General features: G+C 39.9%; 1 protein-coding gene and 1 pseudogene across 4 annotated transcripts in view; both read left to right on the top strand.

The window, feature by feature from the left end:
• The window catches only part of LOC308435447 (ATP-dependent translocase ABCB1), a 145,462-nt gene that overhangs the window by 61,086 nt on the left and 61,871 nt on the right, over window positions 1-22,505 (top strand). For 2 of the 3 annotated variants that reach the window (XM_080936082.1, XM_080936083.1), the window contains exons 3-5: window positions 11,579-11,719; window positions 12,157-12,227; window positions 14,819-14,867. In XM_080936082.1, coding sequence (XP_080792208.1) covers window positions 12,163-12,227; window positions 14,819-14,867 — 114 coding nt within the window. In that variant the 5' untranslated portion in view covers window positions 11,579-11,719; window positions 12,157-12,162. The remainder of the gene's footprint in view (window positions 1-11,578; window positions 11,720-12,156; window positions 12,228-14,818; window positions 14,868-22,505) is intronic. The other variant, XM_080936084.1, reaches the window with a different exon arrangement.
• LOC308435532 (NADH dehydrogenase [ubiquinone] 1 alpha subcomplex assembly factor 4-like) lies at window positions 2,012-2,586 on the top strand (annotated as a pseudogene). Its single transcript has one exon. The product of its transcript is annotated as an NADH dehydrogenase [ubiquinone] 1 alpha subcomplex assembly factor 4-like (transcript).

Genomic DNA, 22,505 nt, shown 5'->3' with positions numbered 1-22,505 from the left:
GGTGCTCTCTGTTCTGAAGAGCTAAGGTAAGTTTGCCCAGTGAACCAGATTTTGTAGTGTTCTTGAATTAGTTTATTCTTAAAACTACATATGCTAGATCAGAATAGAAATACTCCAGAACATTTTAAGGCATACAATCATCAGGAGCCAACGATCAGTATATGTTAAAATACTTTTTAAAAAATCTAACAGAGGTTTAAGACAAACATATTCTAAACTGACCAGCCTCAAAAAACTTAGTTGTTTTTCTGTGTTTTTAGTATATTCTGGAGACCTGTTCATGCAAGATGTGCTCTTACCTAAAGTACCTTTAATCCCATAATAGCAAGTGATTGCTTATTATGACAGATATATATATATATATACATATATATAGATATATGTATGTATATATATATATATATATATGTCTTGGTGTGTCTTCAGGTATACATTCTACTGAGCTAGAATACTTCAAAATCACAAATCAGCACATAAGACACTCTCTTGGTTTATGGTTTACAGAGCATCAAGGAATAAATGACACCATCCAGTACTGACACTGAGATTAAGGTTCATGGCCTTACTCCCAGACTGCTAGTAATTATACATTCCTTTTAGAGATGATGACAACATTTTTTATGAATTTAATTACTAATCTTACCATGTCCCAAGGCCACCTGGAGTGTTGAGTAACTCGGTAACTGACGAAAAAACCCACTGATCAAGCTATTTTATTATATAATAGTTCATTAATTGTGGAGGACAGTTTTACTTTTGAGCATAACAACTGCTTGGTCAGGGTGAAGGCTTCATGATACTGAATAGCATCTCTTGGCATGTTGATGAAGAAAATTTGAAATGTCTTTACTACAAAAACTGATACATCTCAAAGTACAATATTGTCCTAGGGCTTTACTGCTGTGAAGAGACAACATAAACACGACAACTCTTATAAAGGACATATTTAATTAGATCTGGGTCACAGTTCAGAGGTTTAGTAAACTATCATTATGGTAGGAAACACGGTGGAAAGCAGGAAGACATTGTGCTGTAGAAGGAGCTAAGAACCTTCTGCATCAGCAGGCAGCAGAAAGAGCCATTAGGCCTGGCTTGAGCTTCTGAAACTTCAAGGCCCGCCCCTCAGTGACATACTTCCTCCAGCAAGGCCATATCTACTCTAGCAAAGCCAGACCTCCAATATTGCCGCTTTATGAGTCTATGGGGGGACATTTTCACTTAAACCACCATAAATATGGATACATTTACATTAATTCTAAATGATTTAAGGAAAATGCTAAAAGTAGAAATTCAGATTCTAGATGGTTCTGCGCTTAAATACTGTGTTACAAATAACTCTCTCTTTCTCATGTGTGTGTACATGTGTGTACAAGAGTGCGTGTGTCGAGTAACAAGGAAGAATGATGGTGTAGGAGAGAAGCTACCTAGAACACAGTGCAGAGCAAAGCTTCGATGATTTAGTTAAATATTAGTGCGTATACGTCTTGAAAGAAGGTGAGAAACAGACGTAGGTGAGAGAGCCGAGAAGCAGGAGGATCCTATAGGGCTTTGGAATTTAACCTGAGAACTTGAAACCATTGCCCAAGAAGCCTGATATGGTATTGTGTGTATAACTTTCACTATCGTGAAGAGAAGGCGTTAGAAGACTATAAGGGATGTAAAGAAAGGAGTATTCTAATTTCCCACTTTAAAACTGAATCTCACTGTGTAGGTCAGGGTGGACTGGAACTGTCGATCTCCCTTTATCTCCTACGTACCGAAATTATAGGCATGTCTCACCATTGCTAGCTATGATCCTTTTAAAAGAGCCCAAAAGAACATGCGGGTTATAGTGGTTTAGACAAGGTCATGGCCACTATTTAAAAAGATAATGGATTCTAATTGGATGTACAGAATAGGAAAGAAAGAGGAGTTAAGGATCCTGATATCAGGCAGACAATGCTGCCGTCTGTTTATAGGTGCATGTTAAAGAGAAGCCTGGAGTTTACGCATGCTCCATGCGCACAGAGGTCACCCGCGCCGGTCTCTCCCCACGTGTGTAGTGAACTAAGGGCATCGTGGTGTAGAGATGGGGGCTCTCGTGACTCTCGCCTTCAGGAATTTCAACCTGTAGAATCGAGTGGAGCAGGAGATCCGCAAGAGGAAGTCCTCCATGGCACCCAAGCACCTTCCACCCGCAGCCTCCTGCAGGAGCACCAGAGTCAGTATCCAGAAATTGAAGAAGTTTCTAGAAAAGATAACAAGCTGCTCTCATTACTAAGAGAAATATATGTCCATTCCAAAGATCCGGTGCCTTCCTTGCCGGTAAAAGAAGAACCACAGCCAGGACCAAAGGAATTCAGACTGCCGATAGGAAATCACTTTGACAAGAATCTCATGTTCATTCCCAAAGGCAAGATTACTGTTGTAGAAGCACTAACCCTTCTCAATAACCATAAACTCTCTCCAGAAACATGGACTGCTGAGAAAATCGCCCAAGAATACCACTTAGAACTGAAGGATGTAAATTCCCCTCTCAAATACTTCGTTACTTTTAAAGTCAAAATCATCCCTCCTGAAGACAAGAAAGCAATACAATCAAAATGAAGAAAAACACAAAACAATTTCCTAGGTGCCCTTCCAAGCTCTGTGTCATTAAGTTATACAAGTTACTGTGAGTTGAGGACCATAACTTGCACAGCTCTTTGGCCTCTTCAGGATTGTTTATACATATATATATATACATATATATAAAATTTATGTATGGGTAGTTCCTGGGTATGTGTCAGCAGTATTGATCATGTGGCCCGAATGATTCAATATTAAGTTTTACTTTCCAGTTTAGTTCCTTTGTAGGTTTGTTCTTTGTAGGAGGCACTTAAAGCAAGAGCCCTCCTGGCTCCTATGAGCCTGGCATTGTATTAGGACAGATGCTCAGCAGTGAGACAGGTGTCTGTCTGTCTTTCCCAAGTGAGGAAAGAGAGGAGACTGAGTACAATGGAAGAAAAATATAGATTAGTATCTACAGAATGAAAACCCATGAGGGGTTTTTTAATGTTTTAAACACGAAATAGCGTTTCTGAAGAATTAGTGCTGTCTGTGACGTGCTAGCAGTCTCTCTTTTGACAAATAGAAACAGGTAACTTGAAAAGTTTTCTGAGAGGCAATATTTAAAACTATTTGAACAAATAACTTCCTTTAACTTAGAAATGAGAGAAATATGAATGAACAGCTAAAAATAAGAGGTCCCAGTTTGATAACCAAACATACCTGTTTTCATTCTAGGAGAAATATTAGCCAGTAGAAGTATAAAATAAATCCCTGAAGGGACCTAGAAAGTTACCGATTCATTCACTTAAACTCTGGAGCATGACACATCCCAGTGACAGAATCCCAGAGGTAATGTGAGTTTGGCTCATTCTGGCGTCTTAAACCTGTGGGTTCTTGGCCGTGTTGTTTGACTTCTATGAAACTAAAGTTTTGTAAAATTACAACTCTGCTTTCTGTAAATTCCAGTAAATTCACTTCAACAGTGAAGATAAGTAACAAAAGACCAGGCAAGTACAAAGTCTTGTAGTTAACATGGTGCCTACAGAACGTATGGCAGAGTTAGTTGCCTGTAGTTTATGGTGCAAGGAAACCAGAGTTTAGGTTCTCAGAATCCTACTGGTCTTTTTACTTATTCTGCCAAATTGAAACACATTTCCAGAGGACAGAGTGGACTTTGGGGAATCTGGCTTGTCCATGTTCTCTCAAGGGAACAGACAGACATACTTGCCTGGAGATGCCCCTGGAAATGATGTGGAAGAAGAGAGGAATCCAGCATAGTGATGGGGGGAGGCAGATGGAACAGCAAAGATGGAGGTGATGGAACGTTTGTACGATTTTTCAGATCCAGTTCCAGGGAATAAACCTCCTTATTTGTGGTTCAATACAGAAGTTTAAGAGAACATGCTAATTCTAATCATTGCAAGTTATATTGGGAAATGCAATTAAAACCATCTTCCTTCAAGTTCAAAGTGAATATGCGAATCCGTCCTACTGACTCATGTTTCCTGGGGGTTAGCTGATGTAAATACAGTTTCTTATGTGATATCACACAATAAAATCCTTCCATTTTACAGATTAAAAAGAGAGAGGGAGAGAAGCATGGGTTGGGACAGAATCAAGTGTTCTGTTTGGGAAGGTTCAATGTGCATTCCATTATCTCACCCAAGCAGCACTTTCCACAGTATGACCTTGTGGAGAGAGGTGTGCAATACATACATGGAGACATATGTGTGCAAGTGGCACATGTGTGTACATGTGTGGAATCCAGAGATCAGGGGGCACATGTATGTGTGTGCTTGTAAAATCCAGAGATTAGTGTTGGATGTTTTCCTAAATCATTCACCAGCTTGTTTACAGAGACAGAGTGTTTCACAGAACCTGAAGCTTGCTGAGTCAGCTAGATCAGTGGGCCACCAACCCCCAGACATTCTCTTCTCTTCACTTCCCCAGTCTAGGAATGTTAGGTGCTCACTCTACACTTAGCTTTCTTACATGAGTCTTGGGGACCAAACTCAGGAATTCATGCTTGCACAGCAAGCAATCCTGACTGAGGCATCATTCCGGCCCTGTATATCCTAAGTTTCTCCTTGTGTTGCTTTAAACAAAAGCTGACTCTAGAATAAGAATTGTCCTTGCTATATTGTGAGATGGCAATGTTGGAGGATAATTGATCACATTGGGAACCAGGGGATTGTGTTATTTACTGAAAAACCCTGTTTCTAGTTGTGGTGTGGCTCGACACACATCTTTAATTCCCCTGGCTGGAATACAGACACACCTTTAGTACACACCTTTAATCTCAGACAATGTGGGTAAAGTTATTTGTAGAAGGAAGCACCCAAGTTTGAAAGTGATGTCTAATTGAATGGCAGACAAGGTGCCAAATTAGAGAAAGATTTGACAGAATAGGATATGCCTGGCTCTTAGGAGAAGTGAGAGGAAAGGGAAGCTACTCTAGGGGCAGCCCAGAGAAAGGAGGAGGCCATTTTACCAGGACAGTTATTGAGAGACAGATTGAAGAGAGAACAAGCCAGACACAGGTAAAGACAAAATGAGCTAGAGAATGAGAAGAAGATAGAACAGATTCCCAGAGTTAGTATGAGATCAAGCAGACCAATTCAGGAGAAACCAAGAGAGGCCAGATTGAATCAGTCAGCTGGATAGGAGTTGAGTCAGAACAGCTGTGTTGAATCAGCCAGTCAGAGTTCAAAAAGAGTAAGAAGGGGTGAGCTTAGTCCACAGTGAATCTCAAAGGCTGAAAACATTCTAGGCCTAGGTTAGATTATATGGAAGCTAGAAGCTTCCAGGACAAGGCCTAGGTTACAGACAGAGGCAGGAAGCCTCCAAGACAGCAATTACAACAGGAGAATAAAAGATAGTGTTATGTGACAATAAGGACAACATGCCAAATTTGATGGGAACTATTTGATTGTACTATATGGTAGTCGAGTAAAGTAAGAAGAGCAAAGTTTAGTGTGGTAGTAGAATATCAACTATAAAATTAAGCTTCTTCCTACATAAACACTGTAGTTTGATGTATGGTGAGTAGGTCTACAATCACAACAAAGGTGTATGCCAAACCATAGAGACTTCATGTCTAAATTCGTGACAGAATTACAGAGTCCCCTCCTGAAAAGATAAGCATCACAATTTACCCATGACCTCAGGAAAGTCACAGGATAAATAAAAGGTTTAATCATTTATTTTAGAGTAGTGGTTAGCATCGCCCAACCTTTTCTACGTTAATATTATTTGATTCATTTTAGAGATAACTTATCACTTGATTTTCTGAAGTTTGAATCCTAGGTACATGGCCAGGGTGGGGGTGCATACACTAGAAAGGCAAATAGATTATCTTCCTTATAGTCTACTTTTCTATACTGACATTCTTTTTAGGGGATCCTGAGGAGTGGCAAGGAAGATGGGCTGGCCTGTCTGGTCAATGACAAAAGTAAAGTCAAGATGAGAGAAACTAGATTTGGAAAGGAAGCAGCTGAAGAACGGAACTACCCTGTCCCTCCAACATGTATCCCACCTTTGCCAAGTTCACATCTGCCCATTAAAACAACAAGCTCTAAGACAAACCCTAGGCTGTTAATAATATAGCCATCTTTCTATCTGGCTGGTAACATTGATTCTTCAGCATCCCAGAGACTCAGTGTAATGCAGACCTGCATAAGAACGCCATGGGTTTTTTTTTTTTTTTCCAAGTGCAAACATCTAGAAACACATGTATGTGAGAAACATCATATAGTAGAACCAATGCTAAACAAAGTTAAGAGTTCTTTTTTTTTTTTTTTTAACATTTCCAAAGTCTTACCTGCACCACTCAAAACTGCCTCAGCTCTTTCCTACAGGTGTTACATGCCACTTGTTCAGTGAGAGCTCCCTGAAGCTATTTGAAATTTGGCATCTTTACCTAACTACAGCTGCCAGCCTTCTTCCCTTTGTGCCCAGAGCACTTTCCACCTTTGAACACACTGAATCACTTATTAAACTCCAGTCACACTGCCACAGATGCACTATCTGATACATCCAAGCAGAGGATTTTGTGTGTATCTTGTTATATGCTGTGCACCCCAGGCTAGCAAATAACATCTAGGAGGTACTCAGTTGTTAAAATTGTTGAATGAATAAACGAAGTCCTCGTACAAACTTAAAAAAAAAGTATTTACTAATCAGTTTCTATTGTAAAATAAGCTGTAACCAACAATGAATCCATGTCTTAGAACAATTTTTACCTATGGAAATATGTTTTAAATAGATATATCATCCCAATAATACAAAAACCTGGAAAATAAGTAAATCAACGAATCCTGGCTCACTGAACTGATTTAACCTTGTTCTCAAGAGAAAGTTCATTTGAGATTAGGCAAGTTCAAAGTCTACAAATCATAAAGCAATTGAAAAAAGCTAAACAGGAAATGATGCATTTATGAGCCTTGTCAAGAGTAAAAAAGTAACCTTTAAAGATAATATTATATTTATATCAGGAATTTCTTAGTGCTGATGTCTGAGGGTAAAAGGTTTGCCTGTGAACCAAGATAGAAAAGAAATAAACATGTACTAGGATCGCTAAAACTGAATATTAACTGAATGTCTGAAGAAAGTTGCTTTAGGAATCTCTGGAGTACAAATTTACTAAGGGTATAAGAAAACTATATTATTTATTTATCATGGTTTTTGTGACATGCTTCTTCTAAATATCCAGGGTGGCTTTGAGCTGATTTTTTTTTTTTGGTTGTTGTTTTGTTTGTTTGTTGTTTGGGGGTTTTTGTTTGTTTTTCATGGGTATATGGATGTGTGTGTGTGTGTGTGTGTGTGTGTGTGTGTGTGTATGCGTGTGTGTGAGAGAGAGAGACAGAGACAGAGAGACTGATTCTCTCTGTAGTAGTTGTCCTGGGACACACTGTAGCTCAGGATGGCCTCAGCCTCAAAGCTTTGCATGCCTCTGGCTCCTGAGTGCTGGAGTTAAAGGCATCCACACCACTTTTGGTCTTGAGTTTACCTCCTAAACATTGTAACTGTACAAACATCTCATGTTGAATAGAAACTCTTACTCTCTAGTGTATTAATAATGGTGACAACACAAATAACCTACCTGAAAATTTAACCATTCAGATAGTAAACACCTGTTTTTTCCATCCAATGAGTTATTTTACAAATGTGAAATTTGAGTTTCAAGAAAAATAATTTTTCCAGTGTTGGATAACCATAACTTACCCAGTCTCTTGCCGACTGCCCAAACTATTCTAGAAACTAAGGTACAAGGATCAGTGGAACCAAGGAGTTCAAGACATCCAAAGACTCTAGAATTCAGGCGGCCATATTAACTCTCAGTGCCCTTCAGGACCCCTTTCAGGCATTAAAACTTTATGCTTGAGTCTTTACATTTTACTTGTCTTGGTGTCCATTGGTCATCTTTCTTAGGAAATGTACATAACCACATGCTTTATACTGTCCATTTTCTTAAATGTGCCCTCTTTGTTCCTTGGAGACATAGATCCCCTTACTGTCTTGGTTTACCAATGATGAAGTCTACGCTTTGAGAGGGTAACTTATCCAGAGGTATCCGGCAGTAAGTAATGAAACTGGATCGTGCCTTCCTTACCCCACTTCGTTCTCATCTCCCTCACCCTCCCTGGAAAAAAATATGAAGTAAATAAGAAAAAAACCTTACTCCTTTATTCTTTTTTATTCTTTGTTCTGTCAGTCACTTGAAAGAAGACAGTGTCTCCGTGTGTGTGTGTGTGTGTGTGTGTGTGTGTGTGTGTGTGTGTTTGTGTGTGTGTGTGTTTGTGTGATACTAATGGAATTTGAAAGATAATGGTAGAGGATCTTGGAGGAGATGTATGATGAACTCCCAGAGCATCCTAAGGATGGTATGGGCAGGTGATCTACAAGTTCAGCTTCAGTACCACACTCTAGCACATGATATTTTTAATAAGAAGATATCTACTCTTTACATGTGGCAGAAATAATAAAAACCATTCTTATATAAAAATACTAGTAAGTATCAAATTAAAAGTAAAGCTAATTTGGAGTAGGTGAAGGGATTTCTACCTAGAGTATGTTAATAAACCACTTAACTTTAAGTTAGGTTCTCTAATCACTGTCACCATTTCACTTGAGCTCTGATTGCTGAACTATAGGCTAAACAACAGCAGAACAGCCTCTTTAGAAATCACCAGATTTAAAACGTCACGTCTTTTTAACTGAAAAGTTACATTTCTTTATTTGTTTGTGTGAATTCATATAAAGGCTAGAGGACAACGTAGGAGTCTCTTCTATCATGTGTGTTCTGGGAAATTCACTTCCATTGTCAGCCCTGATGGGAAGGACCTTTATCTACTAAGAAATTCTCCAATGTGGGATTTTTAAAGGCCATCTGCTGGTGTACTCTAACCTGGATTTGGTATAGACATTCAGTGTCCTTGCCACATGTCCTTCACACATAAAATTTAGTTATCCATAATTGGGTGGATGCTGTAATGTTGTGGGTTTTTTTATTGTCAGCACAAGTGAATCATCTGTTTTGCAATGATCCTGTTATAGTTTTTCTCAGTCCGATTCAAGTCAAGTAAGTTCATCAAGGTGTTCCTCTTTCAGGCTATGTTACGTTTGGACTTGAAGTAGATAAATAGAAGTGTGAGAAACAGAGGAAATCCTTATAGGAATCACAGAATCAGACACAGTTCACAAGAAGGTTGTAAGAAGAAGAAGAAGAATTAGAATAATAATTAGAAATCTTAGGAGAAAGCGTGTTAGTTTTATATCTCTGTGAGAAAGTATCTCAGAGAAACAAAATCAAAGAAGAAAAGGTATACTGTGATTTGTGATTTCAGAGATGTCTGCCCATAGTCTGGGGGGGGGGGGGTAGAGCATCACGGCTGGGATTATGGGGCAGAGAATTCGTGTTCACACCATGGCAGTTAGGAAGTGAGGGGCAGTGGAGGGAGACCAGCATAAGACATAATTTCTCAAGACAGACCCCAAAGACCTCCCTGATCTAAGTCCGACCTTCTAAATTTCAGTTAAATCCTAATCGTCCACCACAGTAGGAATCCTTCATCCATTGGTTCGGTCAGAGCACCAAGACCCAACCACTTCCCTAAAGCCCAATCTCTGAATCCTACTGCGTTGGGTCTAAGTCTTCAAAACAGAGAGGTTTACACGTAGAAAAGCAGAGGGCAAGCAGCAACAGCAGCACCTGAGAGGGACAGTGAGTTAGTCGAAATGAAGTGAGCATGGGTGTATGGGGAGTGAGGTAAAAATCAGTGGAAAGAAACGCTGTTACAATCCTTAAAACCTAGGAAATTATTAGATTAGTGTAGTTGCTGGCAGGGGTCCATGGTAGCTTTACTAAAGCCAAACCCTAATGTGAACTTCCATAAAACTGGATCTACAGTATAGGGTGGTTATGGGTAAAGATTTGGTGGTGCATGCCTGTAATTCACACATTCCAGAGATTAAGATACTGACAGCTTATGACCAATTTAGAAATACATATTGAGAAAATCTTCATCAACCCACTCCCATCCCCCCCACAAAGGAAGGAAAGAACAAAAGGTGGATAGTTATGAAGACACTTAAGTCCTGGGTCTGATGCTTACCCGTTGTGTGGCATTAGACAAACAATGTAGACCTGTTTCATCTGCTGGGAGCTAAGAAAAACAAAAATAGTAGTAACTTTATCGGTTCCTGTGACGATTAAATGAGTTTCTCCTTCTGAAGTGCTTGGTGCAGTTAATTCCTCATATATGACCAGTGCTTAATGCTATTTAGTGTAGCTCCTTCAAGTGTGTACAGCACCCAATATGGGAGAGATAGGAGCTCTAGAGTTAGGTGAGTGCATACAGCAGAAGCGTAAACGGGACTAGAGATGCTTAGGATGAACATGAAGACATGTGTATGCCTCCAGCAGACCACAGGTGCTGTACATAAGAACAGCCAATTAGAAAAGAGACCCCCCCCCAAACTAGTGACTTATTAGAACGTCAGTAACAGGATTAGTTTTTTTTTTTTTAAATCAATTACATGTCTCCCTCTAAAAGAGTCAAAACAAGGACATTTTTGAGTAAAAGGTAGAAAAAAATCTGGCTTGGAAATCTATCAAAGGAGGAAGTTACACTGACACTCTGCAGAAGGAATGAGAGGATTCCCCCCCCCCCTCAATACTTGCAGCAAGTCCAGAGGCATAGGTGTAAGTCAGATACCGAGAATTAGAGGTTACGAAACAGCTATTCTGTACAAAAGAATTCGACACTTGGAGGAGTCAAAACTGATCTGTGAATCTGAACTGGAAAGACTACAGTTGCTTCTGGTCAGTTGGAAGAAAGTCTCAGGAAAAATGTAAAACGTAAACCCAGAAAGAAACAGCAACTACAGTAATGTGTTAAAAGTTAAGTTTAGTAATCCCAATTGAACTGTAAGAATTTCAAATGCCTTGGGAGAACATGGACATTGGTTTGATAGCTCACAGTTCAAAATATTACATATTTTTAAATACCATTTTTATACCGAAATGCTCCATTTGTGTACTGGAAATTTTCCAGTTTCTAGTTTGTTTGTTTGTTTGTTTGTTTAAAAAGAGATAATATACCAGAGGAACTGTGAAATAAACTGAAGAAAGGTTCCTGCATGGGGTTCTCTTATCCTTTTCAAGACTGCTTCAAAGAACGGAAATTTACTGACAGGCAGGGTTTGTGCCCGTTGTTTAATTGGCTATTAGATGAATGTGTGTTTTAACTTTGCCATATACAGAGAGCCAAGTGCAGAGCTACAAACGCACAACTCTTATATATAGACTCTTGCAAGTGTGTCTCTGATGACTCGGGGATGTGAGTTTGTCTAATTGACCTTTGCGAGAGAAAACCAGACCGCACTTTTCGTCTGCAAATCCGACCTGTTTCGTAATTTCTCCAGCAATAATATTTGAGTCAAGCTGGGCCGGGAGCTGCTTAACCTCCTGGTCAAACTCACTGGCTGGGCGGGACTGCGCCTGGGCGTAGGTTGAGCTCTCTAAGTTTACTCTCCTGTCCTCTGAAAGCCCAGGCACAGTCGAGCAGCGGTTTCCAGGAGCTGCTGGTCCCATCTTAAAAGGCTCCTCTCAACTCAGAGCCCCTGCTTTTTCCAAAGCGAACATCTTGGCGGACTTTACTGAGGAAACTGGGAAGTAGAGACACGTGAGGTAGGCATTTCCTAGGGTGGTCCTGATGCCTGCGTCTGGTCCGGGTGGCAGGGTCCTCTTGAGTCCTTGGGGATCTAGTGGCGACACCCTCAAGTCGCTCCAGGAGCTCCCGCAGTAGCCCCCAGGCCAGTGTTTGCAGTGCAAGCCCCGCACTGTGGATCCCTCCGTCCAGCTCCCAGCCACCGGCCAGTGGAGGAGCGCGCCGGGGCGGAGGGGACCCAGCAGGGAGGGGTGGCCGGATCCAGAGCCGAGCACCCGGCCACGCGGGTGACACAGTTCCCCGGGATTCCCCGGGGTGAGTTACCTCCAGGCCCGGGGCCCCGGGAGCATCTGGGCGGGGCTCCTCCTCACCGCTGGGCTCTGCAGGGCAGTGAGCTCTGCCTAGGCTTTGGTCCTCTGGGCTTAAGTTTGGCTGATGAACTGTGGTTTATCCTCAGGTGGTGATGGAGCTTGAAGAAGACCTTAACGGAAGAGCAGACAAGAACTTCTCAAAGATGGGCAAAAAGAGGTATCCAGATTGTTTCACTTTCGCACTTTGCGTGTCTTGTACATTCAGGCATTTACTTTGTGGCCTCCAGCAGTGCACTAAATGATCAGTGGGTGTTATTTCAGTCTTCAGAAATGTAAACCAACCTCTGCTTGCAGCAGTCCTTCGGATGTGTGTAATAGAAGGAGGCTCCTGTTCAGCCTCTAGCTCGGCCATTGCTCACATCTGTTTAGTTTCATGACCTCAGCTTTCTGAGCGCTGTTGATGGCTCATGCACCTGAGCCATATGCGGCCTGGGCTCTCGCTGTGGTCCATTATCTTGCTTCTAATAAAGCAACTCCGTAGAGAGCACATTTGTGGCAGAAGGAGAGGAAAAAAAAAAGGCCCAAATTACATTTTGTTTAGCTCTCAATGACTGTTTCTATATAAAAGGTTGTATTACCGCAGAAAGAAGGCACATCTTATACTCAAATGGCCGTAAAGGTTAATTACATGATTAGAACCTCAGTGCTGGGGAGAGGTAAGAAGGTTGAAAGGAATCTACTTTAAAATTATTATAGGCAATCTTCAGCCCCTATAATGCCCCTATTGCGAGCCTACCTCTATGTCTGACGTAACATTCCTGTGACTCTTTTAAGTCTTTGAAGCTGTATTGGGCAAACCGATCACAAGCTTCTTGTAACCCACAAGTTAAGAATGTCATCAGATAGTGTCTGAGACCGAAAGCAGAGGCAACCTGCCTACTTGATGAACCCACCAAACATGTCGGAGTGTGCTGACTTATGACCTTAGACTTCATTTCAGTCCACCAGAAGGGAGAGTAGAAACAAGCACTCCAAGCAACAGAGCTGGTTTGTCAACACCATTGCTCACCCCCACGCCACCATCTGTGCTCAGTCTGAAGTAGATACAGTCATGGGACACCTTTGCGAGTGTCACAGCACTGTGTGAGAAAAGCCAGTGTCACACGGCCAAAGGGGGAGTCTCTAGATTAAGAGATAGTAAAGGACTTGACCGGCAGATGTGTTTTTCCGAGCTGACTCAGAGTTCAGTAAAGAAAAAACAAACGAGAAAAACAACAACAACAAATCAAATGACAGAAAGCACACTTGGGAACTCTGTGGGATGGATTTTAAATAATCCCAACACTGAGGTTATGTTTCCTAGACATGATAATGAGAATGGAATATATAAAGAGGATAGTATTTCCAACTTAATAGTGTGGCAGAATCTTAACTGGTAACATATACGTTTTGTATGGATAAATACTGTCAAATGTCATAATTTATGTGTCTAGGTGAATTACACCCTAACCTTTCCATTTTCCTGTAATTTCATATTTCAGTTATTAAAACTTTATATTACAAAGGAAGACACATAGTGGAGGGAAGGTAGCCTAATTTTGCCTTTTAAAAAGTAGTTTAAAGAACTGTGTCCATCACAAACACGTAGACATTTGAGTTCATGTGAGGCTGTGTGAAAGGAAATGCGAGTGTCTAGTCCTACACAGGTCTTCATTTGGGTACCAAGGCCTTCATTCCCTACAGATTTTAATTCGAACACATTTTTCCCCCATAAGAACTGCTCATCACCACTGACTTTGGGCTGTTGGCAAAGAAGCATTTAGTTTAGTTGATAGACAATGGTGCAGTAATATTCCCGGAACTATATGCATCTGCATACATTCTTCACAAAAATGGTTTGTGGAGTTTGTTTGTTTTATGGTATTGCAGTTCAAAACTAAGGCCCTGAGCTCTCTCTATATAAGCACTCTAAAGTGATGTTTAATAGTTGGTCCGTAAAATTTTTTTGATGATAGGAGTAGAGAATAATTGTAAAAAGTACAGCTTTTCTTTTCTAAGAGTGTTTACACACAGGAATACAAGACTGGCTATGGCTAGTTTGCTTTTATGTCCTAGGTGGCCACTGCATGGAGTGAAAATGGGTGTTAGTGTGTCATTTGAATCTAGGCTCAAAATAAGAACTGATCCGTTATGTCTACAGACAGCTTTCTGACTGCTTAAGAGCACCATTTCTATGCTGTATTTCTTTCTGTAATGGTTCACTTAGCGCTGCAGTATCCTTTCTCAATTAGATTTCCTCACAGGGTGATTTGATTACTCTGTTTCTTAGGCTAGTTGTATTCAGCAGCTGATCATCACTGAGCTTTATTAGGAAAGGGGATGCTTAAAAATAATATTCAGTCTACAGACAGGACATCTATTGCTAATAACAGTCAAGGTGACCAATCCTAAAAGCATGAATTATTTCATAATTAGAATAAAATGCAAAACATTTCATTTAGAGTGTGTTTTTTTTCTCATGGTAAAATGTGTGTGTGTGAGAGAGAGAGAGAGAAAAATTAAGAAATGCCAAAGAATGAGGACTATCTAAAAATCTCAGTTGTCATTGATAACCACATAAATAGATTTCTAAAATATATTTGCATTTAAGCCTCATAAATTTAAGTCATACCATTATGTTTTTATTGATCAATATAGACATAGATTTTGTCTTGTCATTTAACAAAGTCTCTGTGAATTGATTTAGTAATTGTAAGGCAATGTATAAGGTTTTTAAAATTTCATGTAATTATTCTGCTATATTTTCAGTAAAAAGGAGAAGAAAGAAAAGAAACCAGCAGTCAGTGTGCTTACAATGGTGAGTTTTGAGTGCACTGCCTTCCAGTATCACTCCTTCTGTTCCCTAGAAAAGAGATAATTCATCTGGAACAGTATTTTCTTGGAGACTATAGTGATGGGGAGATAAAGCTAACTGATTAAGAGTTCAATTTTCAAAGGAAGGTGGTTTATAATGAGATATGAATTATGAGTTAGCAGGCACCCCTTCTTGCCTAGATTTCTGCATTCTCCTTATAAGATGGGTGATTCCTATTCTTTTAAACTTTATTATGCACATGACTAAGTTAAGAACCATCAATTGTTGGCATTTACTAAATTGTTAAAAGTTATAATAAATTGCTGAAAGTTAAGAGTTGGTTATATGTTCCCCAGAATATCTAATCTTTAAACACACACACACACACACACAAGCTTAATTGTTCTTACACACACACACAAAGTGTTTACTGTTCTGTTTTTCTGTGTTTATGTCAGGAAAAAATAAGCAGGTTACCTTAGCCTTTACATAATATTAAGAACTCAGACTTTGTCCCAAATAATTTTCTTTACATATCAGTTTAAAGCTTAGGGAAGGCTTTTTCATTGCTTTGTATTTAATATGGTTTAAGTGCACACTTAGAAACTCGATAGCTTTAAAGTTTCCTAAAGTAGGTGTAACATGTTTAGAAATGGGCAAGATTTGTTTCAGAGTGACTATGGGATTTGAAATGTTTAGCAAGCCTATTTAAGGAAAAAGGGGAAGGGAGGTTTATACGAATTGAACTGCTTGGATATACTTTATGTTTACATTTGTGATGCTTTGAATATATTTTAGCCCAGGAAATGGCATTATTAGGAGGTGTGGCCTTGTTGGAGGAAGTGTGTCACAGTGGGGTTGGGCTTTGAGACCTTTCTCCTGTTGCCTTTGGAATAAGATGTAGAACTCTCAGCTCCTCCTGCAGCATGCGTGCCTGGACACTGCCATGCTCCCACCATGATGATAATGGACTGAACCTCAGAACCTGTAAGCCAGCCCCAATGGTGTCCTTTATAAGAGTTAAAAAAAAAAAAAAGATAAGTCTCTAATCTATGGCCTCCATAGGCATCTTCCATAGTCTAATCTTTGCCATCTAGCTTTGGGAGAAGGGTATGTTGCATGCCATTTTTCTATTGCCTCTTAACATCCTGATAGGGTCAAAGTCCTAAGTACTTAAAATAATAAAAGGAAGCAATGGATGATTTATTACTGTGATTTAGCATATGCCATTATTATTCTATGCTGAATAACTGATAATTTGAAAGGATTACATAACCATTTAGTTTTCTGGTTGATTTTCTTTAAACTCACTTGGAATATAACATGAATTTTATAGATGTGTTCATGCAAATTTACACGAACTGTTCCAGGCACTGGAACCTGGGAGAATTCTCAAACAGTTGGGTCCTGGTTTTTATAATTCGCCCTTTCCACAGTTGTCATGTTATGAAGTGTGGAGGTGAGGTGCCATGTAAAATGCACCTTTGTACATCCATTATATAAAATAGATTTAGGTATGGGAAACAGTTTCATGGCTCGCACCGAGAACACTGGTTATGTTATATCATCTGCATCTTCTTGTGATGGGGTTTGTTCTTGCTATGGTTCCTCTTGTTACAAGTCTCCATTCCTCCTCTTGCCCTGTCATTGTTGTTGCTGGTGGTTTTATTTTGAGAGAAGAGCTCAAGTATCATGGCCTCTAGCTCCTTGTGTACTTGATGAGGACCTTGAATTCCTCATCCTCCTGTCTCTATCTCCAGAATGCTGGCAATGCCCGCACAGTGCATAGGTCATCACAGACTTCATTCTTGTACTCTTGCATGAGAAAGAACTTTTATGTTAGAGTTGGATTTATTCTTGAAATTTAACATGTGTAGCTACCTTAATACCGACATAGTTCTGCCTTCTGTCTTATGTTTAGGTTAGTATTGTTATTCTGTTTGGTTCGTTTTGATGCCAGGGGCCCACTCAGGGCTTTTGTGCATGCTCAGAATACCCTGAAAGAAAATTGCATCTTTATCTCTGTGTTTTACTTATTATTTCTAGGTTATAATTTCTTAAAGACTTGAGGGTTTTTTTTTTATGTTTCAGGAAATGTACCCTAACTACTATGCAAAGTTATTTCTATCAATACTCAACTAAAGCCATACCAAGAGGGGCAGAGATACACACACACACACACACACACACACACACACACACACACACACACACAAATATAATGTTTGAATGTGAAGTAGTAATAACATCACACATATAATAATATGTTCCAGAAACTGTTTAATTACTTCCCTCACAAACTCATTTCATCCTTAAGGTAGATACTGTTAGTACAGGTTTACAGAATAGATGGGACAAGCATTTTCTTGTCCCCAAATATCTACTAATGCAAAGCTGCATGTGGAGCAAAGGGTTCATTTCATATTACAGATTATAGTCTTCCAGTGATGGAAGAGATGGAGGAGTTTAAAGCAGAGGCCATGGTGGAAAGCTGCTTGTGGCCTTCTTCCTAGGCTTGCATACTTTTCTTACACAGCCCAAGCCCACTTCTCTAGCAATGGTATTTCCCATAGTGGGATGAATCTTCCCAGATCCTCATTCTAGATACCAACCATCTAAGTAGTTCTTCCTAGACATTTCTGGGCAATTTATGCTCCCAAATTTCACTGGCAAGGAGTTGCAAGTTGTAACAACAGACTCAAAATGATGCTTATCAGTGGAGAGCTTCAGTGACAGGGCCAAGGTTCTCACTGGGAGCTGATCATTAAGGAACTTCCTACCCAGAAGGTACCAAAATTGAAGATTCATTCATTCAGCATAATTCACACTGAAAAGTGGCCACATTTACCAGTTACAATGATGGAACCTTCCCGAATCCCCATTCTAGATACCAACCATCTAAGTGGTTCTTTCTAGACATTTCTGGGCTATTTATGCTCCCAAAGTTCATTTATTTTTACTAGGGAACCTTAGCTGTCTTGTGGAAATGGTACAAAGCAAACACCTCATGTACATTTTTATGTCAGGCCCCATTTTAGTTTGGAAACACAAATGTAGAATAAACTTGAAATGAAGTGGGGAAACTGGACAGGTTGAAATAAAAGCAGGAAATGTGCAAGTTGTTTGCAAGACCTTGAAAATGACCTCCTCAGATTTCACATACCCAGTTAGCATTTTGTGGCAGATTTAACCCCGACCTTTCTACAATCTGCACCATATTAGCCACCGTCATGTCTAAACACATGACAGCTCTCAGCATCAGGAACCAGCCCTTTGTCAGCACCTTGCATGCACTATCTGATGTTTGAACTCCTCTTAACCTTATGCATAGCTGGACAGAATGCACACTAAGAAGTTAAGTAATGTACTACAATTCACAGTCACGTAACTATTATAAGAGAAGGCTCAACTTTTACCCAGATACAGGAGCACACTATTACTTTTTAATTGTTTGTGATCGTTTATGATTGGTTAAAGTGTAACCTCCCTGAAGAGTAAGAGTTCTTTGTTAACACTGTTATCTTATGACCATCTGGTCATTGAAGACTTTGTGGCTTGGCTTAGTGTCTTCTTCCCACTCCTGATCTTCTTACTCATCCCATGACTTTTATTGTTATATGAATAACCACTCCTTGACCTTTATCATGGTAATAATCTTATGATCCTGCCCGAACTTGGATCTGTTCCCTCCTGTTTTTTTATATAAGAAATACCCAGTGTTGTTTCTTTAGACAGAGTCTTGCCGTGTAGTGCATGCTGCCTTGAAACTAATGTATTCTTTCTAGTCTAGTAGAAGTAATGTGTGTGTGCAGCCACACCTGGCCCAGTTTGTACAGAACATCACCGACTTGAACTTTGAACTTTGGTTCCTACCTCTTCTGCCTTCTCTAGTCCCCACAAGCTACTATCATCTCTTTTCTTCTATATCTTCAGTCTCTCTGAATGGAGTTTGACTGCACTGACAAGTCTCTTCAGTCTTTGCTGCCAAGTTTTGGACTTTGGTTTCTATCCTCACCCCTTGCTCAATTCAGTGGATATTTGAAAGCTCTGACCTCGAAGCTGCCTCTGTCACTGGCCACCAAATTGTTTCTGTGATGCTCTAGTGTGGTTTTCTCCCTCCTCTTTGGCTTCTGAGGTCGCCTTTCCCCTTTAGGAGTTTCTCAATCCTGTATCACCTAAACCACTGACAATGCTGGTACTCATCTGCTTCTGTACAGATGTTTTCAAAGCATGTTTGATCCTCTTGCAAAATGCTCTCTCTTCTCTTTCTATTCCCTTCAGAATGAGATCACTCACCACTTGGTTGTACTCCTTGGTCAACTTCATTTACTTCTACCCCAGTCATTCTTCTATTTAAGTAGCTGTATCAGCCAGACTGTTTTCTTTGACTCAGTTATGACATCTCCACCCATACTCTACCTTTGCAAATTATATTTACACCTTGGTCCTCTTCTCCTAAGACAGCTTCTGTCTTTGGAGTTGTGAGCTGGGGCTGGAGAGATAGCTCAGTGATTAAGAGCACTGATTGTTCTTTCCAAGGTCCTGAGTTCAATTTTCAGCAACCACATGGTGATTCACAACAATCTGTAATGGGATCCAATGCCCTCTTCTGGTATGTCTGAAGATAGATATAGAGTATTCATATATGAAATAAATAAATCTTAAAATTAAAAAAAAAGAAGTCCTGAGCTCAGACATATCAATTTCAGCTACAGCTTCTGATTCCTCCTAAAGAAAGTTGGCTCTTTTTCATTATCACCTCTTTGACTCTGTGTTTTTACTCTTTAATGCTGCTGCAGAAAATGCCATTGGGTAGATTTAAGAAGAACATAAGATTTAAGACAAGACACAAGACAGATTTAAGACAACACAAATTTATGATCTTCCAGTTCTGGAGTGAACTAAAGTTGGGGTATCAGGAGGATTGCATTTCTTCTGTAAGTTCTTCATAAGAACCTCTTTCCCCCTATTTTGAGGTTTTGGGGGTACTTAAATTTCTGTGTCTCCTCCTCATATCACCATAGGCTCTGACCTACCTGACACTTAGAAGCATCTTTATGGTTACAGTGGGTCTACCTGGATATCCCAGGATAATCCTTCACAGATTTATAACATCTGCAGTCTCTTTTATCATATCAGACAATGTAAGAAAGCACATCTGCAGACTGTGTCCCAGGGTTAGACTGTGCACATGGTAGGAGTAACATTCCAGCATGCAGAAGAATGCAAATCGATCTTCTCTTTATCTCCTTGTACAAAGCTCAAGTGCAAGTGGATCAAAGACCTCCACATAAAATCAGGTACACTGAAACTATTAGAAGAGGAAGTGGGGGAAGAGCTTAGTCCATAACTCCCATGGACTAAAACACCAACCTTTGAGCACATTGAGAAACCTATGGTTCCAGGTGCATATGTAGCTGAAGACAGCAGTGTCTGGCATCAATGTGAGAAGTGGCCTTTGGTCCAGAGACGCACGTTTTTCCAATGTAGGGGAAGCCAAGGCAATGGGGTGGAGAGGGTCATTAGGAGCTAGTGAACCTTCATGAAGACAGTGGAGGGGGTGGGGGAACGGGAGCAGGGTAGGGGAAAGAAATAACATTTCAAATGTAAATACAGAGAGTATCTAATACAAAAAAATTCCTGTGCCTGTTGTTCCTAGCCAGGCTTTATTTTCTTCTAGCATCCACTCCAGCTTCGTACCTGTCAGAGTCACACAAGCTCTTTTCAGTCCATTCCTTTAAGTGTAGTACTGCTTTTCTTCGCACCGAAGGGTGGTGACGCTTTCCCTTTTTACTTCAGGGAAACTGCAGTAAAAACTAAGCTGCTTCTAATATACATACCACTTATGGTATGGCCTCTCTATTTATAAACCGATCACAGACATCGTCTCCCTACTCTGGTCCTATCACAGTGTTTGTCCTTTAATATAAGCCAAGCTTGTGTCTACTTCGCGTGCATGTGTGCTTCCTACTTGAATGCTTGATTTAGAGATTCTCACACCACAATCTGCATCCTTCCTGTTACTGGGGTCTCATCTCAGAGCTGTTCCCTGACCTGCAAGTATAAACTCACTGGCCCTGTCAGTCACCTGAAGTCATGTCCTGTAATTGCTCTGCCACTTCCTTACCTCTGACAGTTCTTTTTTTTTTTTTTTTTTTTTTTTTTTTTTTTTTCTGAATGTGTGCTCACAAGAGCAGAGTGTTTCTGTTTTGTTCACTGTTGTTCCTCAGGGGTCTAGAACAGTGCCCAGAGCCTTAACGGATTCTAGACACTGGGTGGATATTGGCCATATCTATTCCTATTACCAAATGCATGCACTGTAAGCGTTCTAAGGACAGGTAACATGTGTTATCCACCATCATTGCTAATACTTAGAGCCAAATGTGGGCCTTATTAGCTCCTTAAACAAATTTAAAATGTCGAAGGAGGGAATGAATTCTCTAATTCAGTGGCTCTGGTAAAGTCACATTTCTATTCATGCCGTGAATATTATCTAAAGGACTTTCCTGTCTGCACTGTCCACCTCTTCCCTGGCATGATTTACCTTTAGCTTTCAATACCAGTTTGCTTCATTCTGCATTCTCGGTTCACTTGCTCTGTCTTTTCTATCAGCCTCCAACCAAATAGTTTTCATTTCCTTTTTATTTTAAAGGCCTTCAACTATAACTGGTAAATACTTTCATCCAGTCTTATGTTGTACCCGATGTGTTGTTACAACTCTGTGTTCTTATTCTTTGACTATAAGCGTCTGAAATGTTTATTGTTATGTTTACAAGCCAGTGATAGTTATGAGTATTTCATGTTTCATACTATCTTCTTGATAAAAGTTTTCTGCACTAAACTGTAATCTTTGTAACAGCTGTGTTTGATGTTTTTTTTAAATCATTTTATAGACACCAAAACTGAGCCTCAATTTGTTTAAATTATAATAAATTACATCATTTCCTCCATTCTCTTTCCAATTCTATACGCCACCCCCTTCCAAGTTCCTGGTCTCTTTTTACTTGTTTATATAAGCATCAATATATAAACAACCCTCTGATTCCATCTGGTGTTGTTTGCATGTGTATTATTTCAGGACTGACCACTTGGCGTTGGATAACCAATCAGAGGCTAATCCCTGAGAAGACTAATTCTACATCTCTCAACAGCTCTCAGTTTTATAGTTCTTTTTCCAGGGTGAGGGGGTTCCATGAGATTCCCCCATCCAAGTTAGCATGCCCATTAGTGTTGCCCTTCTTTACATCTTGTGTACTTGCCCTAGATCCTCTACTTGCCCACCTCAGCCTTTTTCCTAATACATCACAAAGTTGAGTGTCTTGATGGCGGTTTTCTGTAAAGCATGTCCTATAAAAATATATTTGCCCTAGTTAGGAAAATGAGCAACACTTTTTTAATATTATAATTTTTTGTATTAAGTTTTCCAAATTATCTAAAACTTGTGTTTTAGAGTTGATTTGCTCAAAGTAAAACAATCAAGACAGCATTTATTGTTTCTCTTTAGAATTGTCTGAAAGGAATGCACCAGAACGTTTTACCTGATAATTCTGGTTATGTCATTTCCTTGGAACATCATTAGATTTAGTCTTCCATGCCTACCCGTTTCTGTGTAGAAGTTACAGCTAAATGTCTTATTGTGTT

This window comes from Micromys minutus (assembly GCF_963924665.1).
Source record: "Micromys minutus genome assembly, chromosome: 23".
Taxonomy (NCBI): domain Eukaryota; kingdom Metazoa; phylum Chordata; class Mammalia; order Rodentia; family Muridae; genus Micromys; species Micromys minutus.
This window is presented reverse-complemented; position numbering and strand designations above follow the sequence as displayed.